This window comes from Salarias fasciatus, chromosome 16, assembly GCF_902148845.1.
Source record: "Salarias fasciatus chromosome 16, fSalaFa1.1, whole genome shotgun sequence".
In the NCBI taxonomy this organism is placed as follows: domain Eukaryota; kingdom Metazoa; phylum Chordata; class Actinopteri; order Blenniiformes; family Blenniidae; genus Salarias; species Salarias fasciatus.
The window spans coordinates 12,654,328-12,673,147 of record NC_043760.1 but is presented as its reverse complement, the minus strand read 5'-3'; the positions used below and the strand labels follow the sequence as shown (position 1 = coordinate 12,673,147).

General features: G+C 42.5%; 1 protein-coding gene across 1 annotated transcript in view; it reads left to right on the top strand.

The window, feature by feature from the left end:
- tmeff2a (transmembrane protein with EGF-like and two follistatin-like domains 2a) overlaps positions 1 to 18,820 on the top strand; it is a 141,210-nt gene that overhangs the window by 60,594 nt on the left and 61,796 nt on the right. The window contains exon 4 of the mRNA XM_030111418.1: positions 13,672 to 13,698. Coding sequence (XP_029967278.1) covers positions 13,672 to 13,698 — 27 coding nt within the window. The remainder of the gene's footprint in view (positions 1 to 13,671; positions 13,699 to 18,820) is intronic.

The window sequence follows — 18,820 nt, the reverse complement described above, 5'->3', positions numbered from 1 at the left end:
GAGGTACTTTTTCTTGTTATCTTCCTCAAACAGTATGGGGGATTAACCTGCGAGGGATTAAGAGGCCATTAGAGTCTTTTTTTATCCCAAGTAATGCAGGAAGCTTCTCCCTCTTTGGGCACATGTTATCTGCTTTATCACGCTAATTAATAAATGTTAGCATGCTAAACACTGAATTAACATGGTAATGGTTTTCCCAGCGTCAACACAGTGGTTTCTCGCTAAAGTGTTGTTTGGGGCTCCTGTTACGGTTCACAATTCACTTAAAGGAATCCGCTCTTTTTGCTTAATCTGGACTCTTCAGATACTTTTGTTCATTCAATGAATTTATTAGTTCACATAATGAACAAGTATTGCTCAAATCATCTCGGGTAAAATGTGAATGATGTGGTGTAATCTGCTTAATGTCGAGCAGAATGCTAGAAAATTGATTTTGAATTGCAAAGTCAAAAAAAAAAGATCCGATCTTTTGGTTGTATTTGTGAAACTTTCAAGTATTTACAGTGAAACAGCAGAAAAAAGCTGAGAGAATCACAAAAAAGGAAAGAAAAAGTGTTGAAATAATAGAGAGGAAAAGCACTACTGCTCATCCGCTGCTGTCTGTCTGCAACGTTTTACTCCTGAATAACAATCTGTCATGTTTGCACTGTGGAAAGAAATGAGTTACATGTTCATATTTATTGATATTGACGATGAAAGCAGAAAGCTGAAAGCGATCAAATATTTCACGCCTCATTAAGCAATTCATAGATATAAATACATAGATATGTGCGTGACATTCATGTCTAGGAGAAGATGATGTCTATAAATAAAATGCCAGAGTGGAGAAATAAAAGAGCTGAACTGTAAAGAAAGGTTTGTGTTGAAATGAGCTTAGATTGACCCATGTGATACTGTATGTATGATTGAATTATGGATTCCAGAAGTCAAAATGCAGTTTAAGTAATTCTATTTTCCTCTTTATTTGATTGTTTTTGTCTGAATTTCAGCAGTAAATTTTTCTCAGGTGGCTTGTTGCTTGCAGAAGAAAACTTCATAGTGCTGAAAAAAGACTAGATGCTATCTGCTAGTAGCCATTTTAAAGTTTCAGATGTGACCTGTGGGTTTTTTATCAGCTCCTTATATATAAAGTTATATGGATCTTTGGCAGCTCCTGGCTTCTGAAATGTATCATAATGGTGATGGTGACCTCTAGTGGCTGTAAAGGTTAAGACAGGAGCAATGTAACACGGCTAACTTCAGCTCTTTAAGAGTTTCAAGTGCCGATCGGCAAAACTGTCCTTTATTCTACAGATCTGTGTTTACCTAAAGTAGAGAAGAAATGAACAGACAGTACAGACTGAAGGCTTTGTTCAAATCAAACATCGAGCAGAAATGAACTTTTACTCTGTGGGATCATGAAAGATATGTAGTCAGAGACTGATCAGGCCAAGAGAAACGTCATGTGCATATTTACGAGATTTATGGAATTTCCCTCTGATTTCAGTACTGTGTGCCCGATGCTTGTCATTGTCTTGAAACAGATTTAAGCTCCAGAAAGAAGCTTTTTTTCTCAGTAAGATGTCTATTTCTTGTACAATTCATTGCCGTGAATAGTCATTTTGTTCTGATCCGCAGCTTGAATAGAACAACCTGTGCACTTGAGAAGTGAATTCAGCCTGTTTGAACAAGCGTAAAGTCGCACTGATGCATGTTGTAAGGGCTGAGATGGACACCTAACAAAAAAGCTTTGCACGTCGTGAAGTAGGCAGCATTAAAAGACAGTGTGAACAGATTTAAGAGCTGGGAAGAAAGACCTGCAAATATTACACTTGCTGCCTTTAAATTGCTTCTATTTTAGTAAAAGGAACATCACTACATGCAATCAGTAATGTGAAAATGTCACTTTTTTTTCTTTTTACAGTGTTCAAAATATACTGATAAACAATGACTGAACTATTTCACCCTGGTGAAGCAGGAACTACAGTGTGAGTAATACAGAAGTGCAGTTTAGTTTAGCAACTAAGGATTTATTTCAGTACTGAAAGAGAGTCTTAAGATATATTTGATCAGTCAGAACAATGGGATCTTCATATTGATCTCCCTCAATCATCCAAAATCGGCATCAAACGGTACCCTGTTGTGCGCATCTCAAAGGGAAGCAGCGGATTTGATTAAAGAAAAGTGATTCTCCCTCTGGCCTCGACGCGCTGCGTTGCAAACAGGAACTTGAATCTGCAAAACCATGAGCTGAATTAAAAAACCTTCAGCTGTGAAGATTAATCCACTTATCAGTTAAAAGTTCCATGCAGTGCATCTATAATTAAGATACTATAAAACAACTATTGCGGTACTTGCGGGGTACACTAATGCTAACTAAACTGAACGTAGTCAGCAGATCCTTCTTATTTTGGTTGAAAGTATACTCAATGTCATGTTTCACAGGATTATTTTGTGTGCTTCACATGAGATACTTAAGATCCTTTTACTTCTACCCTGATGGAATTCATGCAGTGTTTTGGTCAAAGCATCACTGAACCAAACTGTGTCGTTCCTTCATACTCGTATAGCTTTTTAGCCTGCATGCAGCGCTTGTCTTTTATTCAGTGGTTCCTAAAATTATTTCCTCCAGACAACAACCTGATGGGATCGTTGACTCAAGGGATTGCCAAAACATTACAACTGAAGCCGAACACGGGCAGAAACCGCTATGAAATAATGTCAGACCAGCAAGTGCTTAATTCAATCAAATGAGATAGAATTACAGTTCCATCATTGATGAACCGTGTTGTATTATATTGTACGTAACCTCACTGAATAAATATGGCAACTCCTAAACACCCATTCATTATACCTATTTATATTTTTGTTAATCAAACTGTGAAGAAACTGCAAATGAGCCCTTTCTATATCCAAGGAATGCAGCCCAATTTCTGTACTTTTATATTGTTATTACGTCTTCAAATGATTCTTCAGTGCTGCTTTAATTATGTAATTATCAGTAATTTAAGATTTTGGCAAAGTGATGTTCAGATTGTTCCTCACACGACTGGCAAGTTATTCCTTCACTGACTTTATTTCATTTAATAGGCCAGTATTGCCAACTTGAAGATCTTTTATGGCAGTATCAGAGCTGTCTTACTGTACATGTGGAAATCTAATTTTCCCATCCTCAGAGCAGGTAAAGCCTGCTGGCCTTTAGACGTCCCGGACCTCAGCTTGAGAATCGCTCTTCTATTTAACTATGTGTAAGTAAGGTTTCTTTAATCCCAAACTGACAGCCTGACGTGGATGAGCACAGACTTAAGAGAACGTGCGGCCGCCCCCAGAAGAATACAGCAATTATCAGGTCATGTGAGTGAATCCGCTGCCGAGGTGAAGCCAGTGCCTTTTCTTTTTTTTTTTTTTTTTTTTTCCTTTATCCGCCGTGTGAGAATCAGGACGGTGGAGCTGGCTCAAGCTGGACGATCGCTGACTCAGTGGGCCTCGCTGACAGGCAGCCGGCTGGAGTCCATTAAAAAGACCCCTCGAACGGGCCCAGCTCAGCAGAGATTGCAGTGGAAATGTTACCGTAGTAACTGTACCAGTGTGTGTGAGTGTGTGTGTGTGTGTGTGTGTGTCTTCAGGCACGGTCACATGAAGCCTCTTTAAATTGCCTGTTTGTTCATTGTGTGTGAGGTCCTGTTTTTTCCCAGACATGTGATGAGTGTAAGCCAGTGTGTGTGATATGGATTTCAGTATCTTTTGAAGCGTGGGGGCGGTGGGGGGCGGGGGGATAAGGACGCCTTGTCTTCCCGTAAAACAAGCGGCACCATTGAGAAGTTAATTCACGGTCTAAACGGGGATGTTGTTGCGGTGCAGTCTTCTGACAGACCGCACCGCTGGTTCGATATTCTCTCTGCAGTATCTTGGTTTACAGTTTACTCTGGCGTTCATCCAGAACAAGGTCACAGTAAACAAATGTACGGTCGCCGGGACTGTGGCGATGGCTTTTTTTAAAAAGATTTTATACGCTGGCGCTCATCAGATTTTATGCAAATGCAGCATAAAGCGACACAGTGCTGTTAATTTAACTTTCTGCTTGTTGATGCACATCTCTAAATCTTTGAGGATTTCCATCCCAGCTTGTGGCATTTAGATAACAATCATTTAAAAAATGTTCTGACACATGAGGTGGGAAACAGTAACAGCAGATATATAAGTGAAATGTAGTCAGGTGTGTTCTCAGTCGGCGTTCAATACATGCTGTGACCCCTCGAGACAAACGGCGGAAAAAAATGCATTTAAAGAAATTAAACGGCTTCAAAAGTAAAAATCCAGCATTCATGCTGAAATAGCCCGGAGACAAAAAGTGATAATAAAAGCCTGAAATAATAAGTGAAAGCACCACATGTGCAGCAAAGGCTGTTTTGTTTGTTTTGTTAAATCTTGGTGAGACGAAAATATTGATGTGAGGTCTATAGAGTGGAATTTTAAGAGGAAATGACAGGAGGGAGCAGGGCTGGGTGATAAAACCATGAAGGTATTCGTCATAGAGTAAGACAGACACATCAAACATGGCCGATCAGCGTTTTTTTTTTTTTAAAGATTGTATTCATCCATGCATTGACAGACGATATGAACAACCAATGATAATGACAGATGCTTCTCACTGAACCAATCGGTGCACAGTGTTACAACACGCATTAATGTTTGTACTGCATGATGTTTCGCTTTGAAGATGTCACATTTTCATGCATGTCCTCCATTTATTTGTCCTAAAACATTTGTATTTTGTGGATGTTTGTGCATCCTTGTGCTGCTATTTCACTGCTCTGACCTCCTCTGGTTTCTCCCTGAACTGAAACGAGTTTGACACATTTGACCTAAACCCTACAAACATGTCTTTTTTTTTTTTTTTTCTAATGCAGGACAGTTTTTTAACCATTCAGCTGGAGTATTCACATGTTAGTTTTATGCAGCTGGTGGTTAATTAAAGTGCCTGTGCTGCACTTTGTAAATTTTGCCCAGATTGCTCCACAATGAGGCCCTGAATTTGTCACCAGAAATATCAGCAGTGAGGAGGCGAACTCCGCCGGACCGGGTCTAATCAGAACCCCCTCAGTGTTCTGTTGGTCGTCCGTAAAACCTGACATTAGATAAGTTACCGTTAAAAGCCATTCTTTCAAGTCGCTCCAGGCTTTTTTTTGGAGGTTCCTCCTCACAATTGTGCCCGTGTTAACTCAGTTCCGCCGTTCCCCTCATGAAGAAGCCCCCCGGCTCTGCCGAGGCTTTTCTTATATAACCCACTGTTACACAGAAGCCTATCATGTGGAAAAGTACGGTCGGCGGCCGCCGCTGAAGTGTCTCCTCTCCGCTCTCTCTCTCTCTCTCTCTCTTCGGCACTTAGCCATTTAGCGGATCCTCTCAGCGCGGCTAACGTCGAAACGAGAGCGCCGGCGAAATATGCTGGAACGCCGTGAAAGCCGTTGATACGAGAGACTAATAGCGAAGAATGGAAACGCTTCTGCTGCTTTATCATACATGCTCCGCGGCGACAAAAAAAAAAAACTAAAAGCCAGAAGATCTTTTTCTCCTCTCATTTCTCTTTCCATCTCTTCCCTGTCCTCCTTTCCATTTCTATCTTCCAAAATCCCATTAGCAGCAACACCACCCAGTGTAATGGGTATATGTCAGCCCGTCTGTGCCAATACTTGTTTCCCTACATGAGGTGAGAGATATCAGCGAACAGACACCTGGGGGTAAAGGAAAAAAAAAAAAAAAAAACTTGTGAAAGAAAATCGCAATCTTGTGTTCATAAAATAACAAGCTCCAACAACCACCTCCTCTAGTACTCATTTCATCCCATCCTACTAATCACGTCAGGAGATCCTCATCATCAGCGCCGCGTTCACGCCGCTTTCTTCCATCCCCGGCAGACGCAGACGGAGGCATTAGCATTAATTCCGTGTTTCCGGTGACCCGACGAACGCCGCCCCGACGTTTACACTTCTCCCTGTCGGCTCTGTTTTGGCCTCCAGCGAATCCGAGGCGAGATATCTGTTTCTTTAACAGCTAAATGCTCGGTTATGCTAATCAGCCCAGTCGCAGACTTTGTCTGTCGGCTGTTTTTTTGCCGTCTAGCCGGCGAACGACGAGTTTATCAGAGCTTCCTAGCAGAAAGTAGATTTCTGCCACTGCTGGGAATAATGCTGATGAGAGCTGGGAGACTGAATATATATATATAAAAAAAAAAACAGAATTTCGTACTATCAAACAACAACAACAAGCTGGAAGAAGCACTGCAGAGGTGAGGAGAGCATTATCTTGTGTTAAGTTTAACACTCGTATAGATGTCTGTGTTTTTGGAGATATCCTTGAATGTTACCCGAGCTGTTGAATATTTAATGTTGTTTTAAAGTTTTATGATAACTTTCACGTCTGCTCGAATCTATAAAAACACAAGCGCGAGCTCGTCTCCTGTAATTTATGATTTCTGTCGGTTCTGATCTGGTCACACCTGTGAGCGTCCCCCCTTCTTCTCGCGATGGACACCGGGGGCGCTTCCCGCAGGTCCCGCATGCCCCCGTTAAGTCTCGCAGGTGCCGCCGAGGCCAAGAGGCCAGACGCTCCGGTCTGCTGTCGCTCCAAACAGTAAACAGGAGGCCCGCCGAGGTGCCAGCTTCATGCTAGGAGTCGACACTGAGGCCTCGGCAAACACCATCTGACTCCAGAGCCGTCTGCCGTCGTCCTGGAAGACCAGCAACTTCTGAAGCCGCTTCGGAGAACGGCCCTCTTCAGAAGCCGCGTCAGTGACGTATTAAAAACTTCAGCGTTTCAGCCTTTAACTTGATCAATTTTACTAGTCAGAAGGAATAAAGATAATTAACCCTCGCCCCTTCCCCGCTCTCTATTACCTTCATGTCACCGACAGATAAGGAAGTTGTGATTTAGAAGTCGATAAAAGGAAGCGCTCTCAGCAGTCCAAAGCTGGTGAAAGCTGATTAGCACAGGATGGCACCACTTTCCCTTCACATCAGGCGCTAGCCCCGGCACAGTGAGGAGCAGTTAAGCATTAGCTTAGCGAAGCGAAACAAACCCAGCAGTCTTATTTCCCCCAGAGGAAGGGGGGGGGGGAGTTAAGCTAAGACAAGCGCTAGCACGGCGGTTTCCCAACTTACTCGGCGGAGTGAACCGCGTAACTTTCAGGAAGTCATTAAACGGAAAGAGTGACGGGGGCTCGGACCGACGCACTGTTGAGACGTTGACGGCGTGTTTAATAATCACCGCTTTGTGTAACTGCCACGCCGAGGCGGCGGCGGGTGACGGGAGCCATATGTCTGGCTGATGATTGAAGGAGCTCCCCTCTGGGTGACCAGCAGACTATAGAAACCAGGGAGACGGCGTGAGAATGATCTCGCGTCACAGCACGCCGGTATCGTCGATATCGCGCTCATTCTCTGTGTACAGAAAAACCCTTGTCCGCCATAATTATTTGAACGGTCTCCGAATTCAAAGCAATTACGTTAGGTAATGATAATCTAATGTGCTATTGATCGCTGCAGGTGATGCGGCTGCATTCTAGATATTGGATGTACAGCACAGCGGTATGTCTTGACCGTTCCGTTTTCAGGAGTTTTTTGAATTTTCTTTACATAAGTAGAACCCTTATATGCCATATTGTACTGATAAACACAGAATCGTGTCTATATTCATTTAGTAAAGTACTAAAAAGTGCAATAACCCCCTGAAAATGATCACTTTAAGAAATACCAGCTCTATTCCACAAGACTGTAAAAAAAAAAAAAAAAAAAAAAAAAATTAAATTTGACAAATTTCTTTCAAATTGAAGAAATTGTATTTGATAGAGAAAAAACAAACAAAATATTGACCCAGTCTATGTAGCATTTCATTTTTGTTTTTGTTTTAGAGAAGATTTTCATTTAAGCAGCAGCATTTTGAAGCAATATCCGTTTCCATGGAAAACATATTGTTTTTTTAATTGTTTTTTTACATATTGCTTATTTTTGGCTTAGTTTTTATTAGTTTTCCTTTTTGTAATATGGACTATTCTTCAGGGACAGTGTTAGAAAAAATATACAAAAAAAAATGCAATTTAATTTAAAAAAAAAAAGAACATAATATGAATTAAGAAAATATATTGAAACTGATTAACACCAGAACTACCTAAAGTGTAGATATGGGTGTACAGGTGGTCTCACAGACAGCAATACAGAGGAAAACATTCCAGTTTACACTTCCATTGTCAGTGATGTATGAAAACCTGCAGCTGGGTAGAATTTGATATTAAATTTAAAAATAAAGCCATGAATGGAAGCAGGAGTTCTCCCTGTATAGAGGAGGGAGGTCTACAAATCGTCTTTTCTGCGTGTCCAAACCACTGTCAAGTTATTCTCAAAGCAGTGGGGGGTTGAAATCCAGCTCCTGCACACTGAAAATAAAAAAGGCACACCATTACCTGTAAGATCATTGGTGTAGTCCAAGGTATACCCAGTTATTTTTCTCTCAGTTTTGCATACATCCACTTCCTAATCCCCTCCTGAATAGTCTTGACTGCTTTAAAAGAAGGCAGAAATCAAGAGTATTAACACTTCTCCCGGGATCGCTACACCGATGTCTAAAGTCAGACGTGGCACCGAAACATCTCTCCTGCGAAATAGCAAGTTTTAGTTGCTGTCAGACTTTGGATTCATAAGAAGGCATAATAAGGCTTTTTGTCTAAAAGTCGACGTCAGGTATGGACGCCTTGACTCTGAGGCCCGCGTTAAAACTCCTTTCACCGCTTTCCTATCATGATTCATTGTATAAAAAGAGAAGATAAAAGGCGTGCTGGGATAAGGCTCCTGTCACATGAAAGTAGGTGAATGAAGCAGATTAGCGAGGCTTAAACCCCCCTAATGAAACATACCCTGATTTAATTAGGTATGGATATTTATCCGCAGCAAAATACAAAAGATCAGGATATAAAGGTATGATGAAATTGGATCAGATGAAATGTGTGTGTGTGTGTGTGTGTGTGTGTGTGTGTGTGTGTGTGTGTGTGTGTGTGTGTGTGTGTGTGTGTGTGTGTGTGTGTTCTTGTATTTCTATCCTTGTCGGGGCCAAATGTCCCCACAAGGATAGCAAAACGTGGAACGACGTGCCTTGTGGGGACCTTTTTCCGGTCCTAAGTAGGAGAAACAGTGTTTTCTTGACCATGTTGTTGTTACTGAAAAAAGTAAAAGTGCAAAAACATTTCTTTAGGGTTAGGCTTTATTGTGGTGTGGGTTAGGGTTAGGGTAAGGGTCAGGGTTAGGGGCTAGACATGAATGGGAGTCAATGGACGGTCCCCACAAGGATAGAAATACAAGACTGAGCGTGTGTGTGTGTGTGTGTGTGTGTGTGTGTGTGTGTGTGGGGTTAGTGCAAGGCAACAAAAGTGTGCTTGTAATCTCTACTGCATGTCCCACTTATATTCTTACTAGTTTTTTTTTTCCAAATACTCTTTTATCCGGTACGCTGTTTGTCCGGTGAGATAGTGAAACGGTTTCTTTGAAACCTGGCGTTCAAACCCGCCCGCCCCCCTGTGGCTGCGAGATTAAAAAAAACCCTCGACCCCTGCTGAGTTGAGGTTGTTGCTGCAAAGTTCGATTTTGATGAAACGCTCTTTCAAAAGGTACAAAGCTCATGGAAGCTGCGGCCATGTTTGACATAGTCAGAGAAGCCACTGTGACACTGATCCAGTGCGTAATTATAACAGGTGGAGTTCTGGAGTAACACCACAAGGAAAGTGGGCTTTGTCAAGCATTAGCAAAAAAAAAAAAAAAAAAAAAACTGCAAGTTGATGAAATACTGTGGCCTTGGCCTGAGATTCCAGTTGCGCCCTTTTGAGCTGAAATAACTAGATGTGGGCGTCTTTGCATAATTGTCAATTGACTTGCTGGCATGTTTGACCCATGCGCTACTTAAAATTCCTTCAGCTGCGATGTGGTTGAGAGCTTTCTTGAATGTACTGTAATCTACCCTACCACCACACCGAAAAACAGACTTGAATCTTTGCAGATTTTTCTAAGTTTTTTCCTTCTTCCTGTCTTTCAATAACCTTCGAGTACTTCTTTTTGGATTTGCATTCAAAATCATGATATTGCCAATTAGTCTGCCTTAGCTCGTGTTGACACAATGCTTCAAATGAAAACGCATCGTTATTCTGTTTTAGTTTCAGAAAAGTTTCTCGTTTCCACATTAACATTTTGAAAATAATGAAACGCTGTTCTCGCGTTTCACATCGAAGCCTGCGCTTTTTGAAAGAGTTTAGTTTTCTCCTGTCTGTATGGAAATTGATTCTGAAATGTTTTTGAAAAGTTCCAATTTGTGAACCGTTTTCTTTGTTTTTTTTCAGTGGTTTCAAGGTTTCTGAGGTTCTTTAGGCAGTTAAGTGACTCTGAGCCAAAATGTTTCCACCACAATGTTTGGCCTTTGGTCATATCTGCTGAACTGGAACAAGACAAGTGTTTTTATACACACTACACACTTGACCTAATCCTTCTAATGTGTCCAGTCTTCTAATCTTTGCGGTTATTCTCCTCTTACACGTCAGGCAGTTGTCAATACTGAGGATTCTTTGAGACTTCTGGTTTTGACCCGGTGAAAATTGCCAGCAGTCCTGGATGGGCTGGCGTCTGTCTCAAATACTGAACCGCTTATAAACGACGTTCCTCACAGAGATGGATTGATTCGATTTCACTCTGAAGGACTTCAGAACGGAGCCCTTTTAGATGTTCATTTGACAACGCAACACACATCAATATCCCAGACTTCTGAGGCTTAAATGAGACAAGTTCCGCCTGTATCGCTCTGGTCTTCCGCTCCGGTGAAAAATGTTGCTCTTGCATTGTCTATTCCATATAGGCAAACAATTTATATATCTGAAGGCTTTACAGGAACAAAGTGCAAAAAGCAATACTCCATAGCTGTCAAATCATCTGCAGCAGCCTTACCTTCAGGTCTTATTTACAGCAGAGAGGCAGAGAGGTGGAGGAGCAGGTGGTGTGTGTGTGGATGTGTGTGTGATGCAGTATAGTATATCAGCAGGTCTGTAAGGTTAATAACGCTCTGCTTCGAAGGTTCACCTCTTTCTTTTCGCTTTTCTTTTCTGCTAATCAGCCGCTCTAAAACGGAAAAAAAAAAAAAAATAGAAATAAAAACCCTGAATCGTGGATTGATGCATTGCTTTTCTTCTCTTTTGCTCACTCTCACAAAACAGCATTTTGTGGTATCCTCTCTCCGTGACCCTTCATTTGGCAGAGAGGAGGGTAAAGATATAAGCTCGCACCGATCTCCCCTGACGTTTTATTCTATTTTCTAAAGCCAGTCTTTTTCTTCTCGAACCTCTGCCCTTGTACAGATACTAAAGGTTTTTATTGATCTCCCGTGAACCCTTCTGACTTGAGTCTGATCCCTCCAGCTAAGACTTTTCATGAAACACTGCACATTTGGTGTCCCTTTGCTCCAAGGTTGCTGGAATTCTGCGGACTGAAAACAGGAGAAAGGTAAAGCGGGGCAGTATCTGCAGAAGCCGTTTGTTCATCAAGACTTTTTTTTTTATCTTTACTGTAATGTTGCCCTTGAGTTTTTTTTTTTTTTTTTTTTGTAAACAAAGTTTAGACTTCCATTCAGTGTTTGTTTTTTCTATTCTTGAGGATTCTAAACTAGTTGGGGTCTTGAAGCTGTTCAGCCTCATTTCCTGCAGCGGACTCTTGAAAAGATGCATAAAGGGTGGATCGGTCCCTGTAGGCTGTTTCTGTTTGGTCGGGCTGGAGTCGACTGGGTGCAGGGGTCCAACTCAACAACAGGCGTAAGTAACCGTGACCCAGGGGCTTGATACCATGTGGAATTACTCTCAATCGCATCTTGATACACTGGCTTTTCTTTCTGCCAGAGATCTCTGGCAGTAAATCTCAACTTTCTTCCCATCATCCCCTGTGAAATGCTGATATTTCATACCTCACTCCAAATGCTTGGCCTTGTTTAACCTCATGTGGTGGTTTCAAGATGCTGTAAATGGCGATTACAGAAGTTTCTTCTCAGCAGACTTCGGCAAATTGGAGGTTTTGGTTTTTTGATATGTTTTTTTTTTTTTTTTTTGTTATGATGGGAATACGTTCGTACCATTAAGGATGAAAGTACAGCAACACTGAGCTAATCTCCATTTCATGTAGGGTTAATATAGAGGGACATGCATACTGTCACACCAATTTGGAGTCACAAGTTATCAAAACAAACTGTTTTTACTATGTCAGGCCCCTGGACTACATCACCAACACATAAGCTTCACATCGAAAGACTCCTGCTGAGAATCAAAACGGCATTCCTATTTTTCCTGTTGGATAAAATCCCATCACAAGAAGGCTTTGTATAAGTAGAAATGCTCCCTTTCAATCATTTGAAAGCAACACAGTAAATTGACTTAATTTGTGCAATTTCAATGCACTTTTAAGTTCATATGAGTTTGATGATCAAGCCTTTTGTCATTATTTTTTGAAATTCTCTAAACGTTCAACCACATCTTCACTGTCAGTCCACTCAGCCACTCCATGAGGGACCCTCTGAAAACTGGTCAAACATTCTACTGACAGAGCTTCTCTACATATCACATATAGAAATCTCTTTTCCGTCCAATTTTATTCAAGCATTTTCAATCCCTCTGTTGTCGAGGAAGAAATGGAACTGCATCATTCATAGCATCCAGAATTTCACCGGACGAATCCTGCGTGCAATCAGCTCATCAACTCCACACAAGATTATTACAGAAACAGAGATGTTAAAGTCGTATGAAATATTTAGTTGCATTAAAAATGCATCACTCACACAAAAGAAAGAAGTGTTAGTGCTTTATTTGAGCTGGTTCCAGCTCATTGATTATTTTTTTCTTTTCAGCTGTTGGACTTCCTCTCCCATGATACATCTGACCGTCTGCTGCGCGTACCTCAGAGAGTCGACACAAAGCGAGACACACTCCCGTCCCATCAAAAATGTATTTCATTGATTCAACCCCTGTGCCCCGATAGTATCGGTGTCGGCCTGCCGGTTGGACTCCATGTGCTTCGGCCTCGCGCGCACGTCTTCTTAAAAAGCATTTTTCACATGGGTATTCACTTAGAGGCGAGCCATTATCTCCCGCTCCAGGTCCTCTGAGGGCGCCGATGCATCTGGTCTCCGTGCGTTTTAACGGCCCGCTTTATGCCGCGGCTCAAGTTACACCCGGCCACAAAGTGCTAAGAGTATCGCTTTCACGGCCGCACCGTTGAACGGCTCGGCGCGTTTGAGGATTCGGCGTGAAAAGACACAAGCGCGCCCTGCGACTGCCGAAAGCTCCACGGGCGGAAGCGTGACCCTCGAAGTTCCTGCAGCGCGACGCTCAACGCAGCGGCGTCACGTCCCTCCTCCCGCCGTCTTCTCCCTCTCTGTAAATACCTCTCGGTATCACTTCCCGCAACATCTTGAGAGAGATCTTGTCTCGCTCGAACACACCCACAAGCACGCCGACTGCGCGCCTCTCCTGCACACAGACACACACACACACACACAAACACACACACACACTCGGATATACAAATAGACCCACTTTTACATGCAGACATACGCTCGTGCAGCTAAAGTCTGTCTCTGTGTTTGGGCTCTGGTTTAATAACCGCGTCTCTTCTCCTCTTGCAGATGCCGGCTCGGGATCAGGAGATGATGGTAAGATTACTCACCTGTGCCTCCTCCACCTCCTCGGATCCGAGTCCACATGCACCGTTTTGTAATTTATTTCTCAGCACCCACTGTCACCCACCACTGACAGTCTGTTTTGCTGTAATAAAAAGACAGAATGCACTGTAAGCCCAGATAGATTTACTTCCCTGGGAGAGATGGAAGAGATTTGTGCTTCCAGGAGAGGGATGCACACCAGAAAGTAAGCAAGTCATTGATTTTTATGCATTTATTTAAAGCTGCTTCATCGATACTTTGATATCAAGGAAAGATTACTCGACTATTTGTCCGTTTGTATTGGTGAGCAGGTGTTCAAGGCCTGATTGTGTCTTTCAGCTCAGGTTTTACAGTCATTAGCATTGCAGATATTGGTTCATATTTGTGGACTTTTGGGTTTTTAGCTGATAATAAGCTTTTCAGCTTTTCATTCCGCGTGTTGTAATTTCTCTCAGCTCATTTTGGGGTTTCATGATCAAACATGTTTCTGTCTTCAGACCTCTCTGTATGCTTTTTATGTGAAATTAACACACACACACAAATCCACCAGTAGTGACAGTAGTTTAGCATTTAGCCACGTTACTGGGGTACGTCAACGTTACAAGTAGGAAAAAAAAAGAGGAAGATTTCAGTTTCTTTCAGCTCATTGTGTGCATTTGATGCTCTGCTGATGGTTTTGGACTGCGTGGGTTTTTGCCCCCACTGACTGTTTGTATGTAACAGTGAAGATGTCCCGTTATCCCCTTTGTTTTGGTTTGATGGTCCGCAGGACGGCTGCAACTTCACGCACCGCTTTTCAGCATTCGGCTTAAACAACTGCTTAGTAACTGTAAACGAGCGTTCAGCCTTCTAAAAGTTAAATGCCAAAGCTGAATGATCCGCAGCGGCACAGGTCAGCTCGCAGTCGTGCAACAAAAGAGTCACCTCCTGCTACCTGTGTGGAGCGACGGAGGGCATTCCATTGTCCGCATTTCTATTTTATTTTCCAACATTTGTAATTATTTTGTCAGGCTCACTTGTCACAGCGAGAACAAGAGAGTCTTTGCAAAGGACTTAAAGTGTCTTTTATTATTCCACAAAACCCTGAGTTCAGTGTTCTTTCCTCAAAGCTGCTGTGGCCACTGATAATTGCGCTGTGGCGGAATAAAAATCATAATAAAATAAAAGGCTTTTCAATCTCAAGCGATTTTCAAGTCCCAGCGAGATAATTTACCATTTTGTCCGAAAATTTACTGCCTGGAAGGCAGGAAATTGCTTGAAAAAGAAAAAAAAAATAATAAAAGGATGTGAGGCTGTGTGGAAGAAATTACAGCAGTTTATGAAGACAGTTACAGCGTTTGTTGGCATGATTTCTGCTGAAACATTATTGACGCTGCCCCTTCAGAATTCTAATGTGCGCCCGATCGATATCACTTTTTGAGGGGTTTTTTTTTTCCCTCTTTTTTTGGTACAACTGGGAATCTCAAAATACGGCGTGTGTGCTCTGCCTCAGTAACATTCCCCGAAAAGATTATCGATGCTTTCAGCGAGACTGACAAAGACAGTGGCGGCTGCGTTTATCTTGTTCCCTCCAACATTCTCATCTAGCATTGTAGGGTTTTTTTTTCCACTCTCTCCCTCTCACTGGACTGAATGATTGAGACTTACAGGGGTGGCTTCCTTTGCTGCAGAGCAGAAAAAAATTTTTGGGGAGGGAACAACTGTTCAGCTGGAAGTTGTGGCGATGTGTGAATAAATAATCACGCAAAGCCCTCAGCTAAGAGTGCAATTTGTTGGCTAATCGGCTAACAAGGCCAGGCGCTAACGTCTGGCTGGATGCTGTGCACGGGCTTGCCGTCTTTGTACGTGCACGTATATTCCCACTCATCCGCTTCCATCCTCCCGTGTGTTTACCCATGTGCCGCCTTCATTAACTCCCATGCATGCTGCTTCCCGAGCTTCCACCAGCACATATGAGCAAAGGAGAGATTGAAGAAGAGATTAGCCCTGCCCCCCCCCACCCCCCCTCTTCACGAATAAAAAAAAAAAAAAAAAATGGCAGACAGACGAATGGAAGAGCGGAAATGAAACTGATGCTAGGTCAACCAGAGAGAGAGAGAGAGAGAGTGTTGAGGGTGAACAAAGATTTGGCCCGAGGAGACGTCACAAAACAGATAACAGGATAGAGAAAACAGAAGGCGAGTGACACGAGGGGGGAGGGCGGACAGTGACGAGAAGCAGGAGCAGCAAAATGAAACAGTGTTCACGACATGTGGCGAAATGAGAGGAGGCGCACGGACGGAAGCAGCATCACGCAAATCAAGATGTGCGTCAGAAGAGTGGCTTCATGCTTTGCTGGTAGTGCCAAATGTGACGAGGATTCAATCGCTCATGGGTTTTGTGCAATCACTTCCGGTGCAGTACTTTATGTAGACACAAAACGCTTTCTCCACTCTTGAAACAATGGCAAGAACACAACATTGTCTTTGAACCGCCAGACTGTGTATTAAACATGTTTCTGAGAAGCGAACAGATGACACAATCCGAAAGCGGGTGTTTGAGCACTGTAGTTCAGTTACTGTTACCAGATCAGAAGTTGTTTTGATCAAATTGGAGCTTAGCGTTTGCCCCGGGCTCTCTTACCGGGGTTAATCCGCATTTTTTAAAGCCTTTTCGATTCTTATGTCGAAAATCAAATCTGCTCCGCCTGGCGGAGTGAGTGCACCGGCCGGTCAAACAGGGTCACAGTCGAGTAAAACGGGTCAGATCATGTCAATGAAATGAAGTCACGGAAGACATTGTTGTTCCCACGTCTTCTGAATTGATAATTAACAGGTTAGAGAGATGAATAAATTATTTATTTTGTATTCGTTAACTTTAAATAAATCTGTGCTCTCAGCTTGTCGCGCTGCGGAAACGTGGGATTGATTGGAAAATATTAGAAAGAATATAAAACCTTGTTTACTCCAGATGGCAGAGGCAAGTTCAATAAAAACCTCAGTCAAAGCGGGAAAGGAAAAATGCAGCTTCCTAAGCTTGAATCTGAAAAAGAGTTATTGAGGTTGTATAGTAATTATAATATCAGCACACATCATTTTTACAGTACCTGGTGTTACTGTTTGGAGCAGACATTTCTAGTCTCTTGGTTTAGTTCCATTCAACAGTTCCAGCAAATAATCCATGTAAATTTGTTGCCACTGATCAAAGTGAAGAAAAACACAGATGAAGCAGCTGAATAATCCTCAGCTCAAGTGTGGCTCTTTATTTTTCCACTTTTGAAAGATTTCTCACAATTAGAAAAACTGTTAAATTACGACAAACTTGAAAATATCAATGATGATATCTATATGTTTATTTAAAAATGTATAGAAATTACCCAACGTTTCATGGTTCAGATCCTGGCTGCAGCAGATACTGCAGGTGTGAAAACAGGATGTGGATCTGTTTTGCTTCCTCTCCACGAACAAAACAAAACCGATGCTAAACTGCACACTATAGTGACTCACCGACACGTTACGTAAATCTCACGCACTGGCCTTTTAAAATAACTCCATCGTGCAGTAGAGAGCTCATAAAAGGCCAGAATATTCAGACTCATAATTACCTACATGCTTATAGGCAAAACAAGAAAGATGATGTTTAACATATCCTTCAAAACACCGAGGATTTCAGGTCATAATTTCCGTGTAACGACGCCCACACTACTACTGATGGCATGACAGACTTTCTGATGAAATTACTGTATTGTTATTAGAAAAAAAAAGAGTTATATAAAAGACTTGGGCGTGTAGAATCAAGCAGGAAAACAAGTGCGAGAGCTTTCACTCCATTATCCCCATGAAAGCTCATTACAGATGCTCACCTTTCAGGACCTCTGGGTGTTTTAAAGTGGAAGCTTGAGAAGTGTCCCGATTCTCCGACTGTCAGATAAATCTGACGAATCGATCACTCAAAGAGTTGGGGGGGGAAAAAGAGAGACAATTAGGAAAAAATAGCTCTGGGGCGAAGAGGGTATTTCCACGCAGGAGGAGTGCAAGGACAAGAAGAGGCGAGGCAAAAACACGCCCAATAAAGATAGAATCATAGCAGAGGTCAGAATAGATGGCCAGATACAGTAGCAGAGACGGAGGGGGGGGGGGCAGGTCGGAGAAGCTGCTGGTGTTTTACAAGCAGGGGAGAAGGTTAAAGCAAGTGGTTGTAAAACTGCGGCTTGGACTTGTATTGAAGGAGGCAGCGGTGGAAGAGCCATTTCGGGCAAAATCAAATATATTTTAATGGCCAATGATAAATCTACACACATAAAAGTTGGGTCAGCCTGGAAGTTGCCAGTTTCATTGGCAGGTTATGTGTGAATGTGTGTGTGGAGACCAGCAGAAACACACACACACGGGTGCTCGGAAGAGTGTCTGTGTGTGTGTGTGTGTGTGTGTGTGTGTGTGTGTGTGTGTTTTTTGATCTGATAAGTGAGAACACAAGTAAACTGTGCCGGAGATGCCCTTTGGACATGAGTTCAGTCACATGGCCCCTTTAGTCAGAATCAGACGGTTGTCCAAATCAAATTGCACAGTGGAGAAATTGGATTCCACTCACATGACCACGGGAGGACTCAAAGAAACAAGCAAACCCTTGAACCCACAAGATTTCGACGAATCTCCTCGATTCAAGAGTATTTTTATCGAATGGCGGTATTTAGCTGTTCTGGCAGCTCCGTGAAGCTGGAATGCTTATTTGCCACACAGCCAAACTGTAATGGAGATAAAAGCCTAGCGGGAAAATTTGCTTGACTTCACAAAATCACATTTCAAAAAAAAAAAAAAAGAAGAAGAAATGGAAGAAAAATGCAGTCCTTATTTTAGGGACAGCACGAACGTCTGACTATCCAAACTGGAAAACATCTTTTGGATAGATTGGCATGTTTTTTTGTGAGGCCCGGACAGCCAGCAGAGCCTTTCAGAGCAGAAGTGGAAGGCTGAAAGCAGCGATGGGACTCGTTCTCCCACCGGCGGGAGGCGTTCAGAAGAAAGAGTCAGAGCCCGGAAGAAGCCAACAGCGTTCGGTGGTAACGAGAAATGTCACCAAAGTGCGATTTGCTGGAGAGTTCGAGAAACTTCTGGAGTTCTTTTGGGGTAAAATG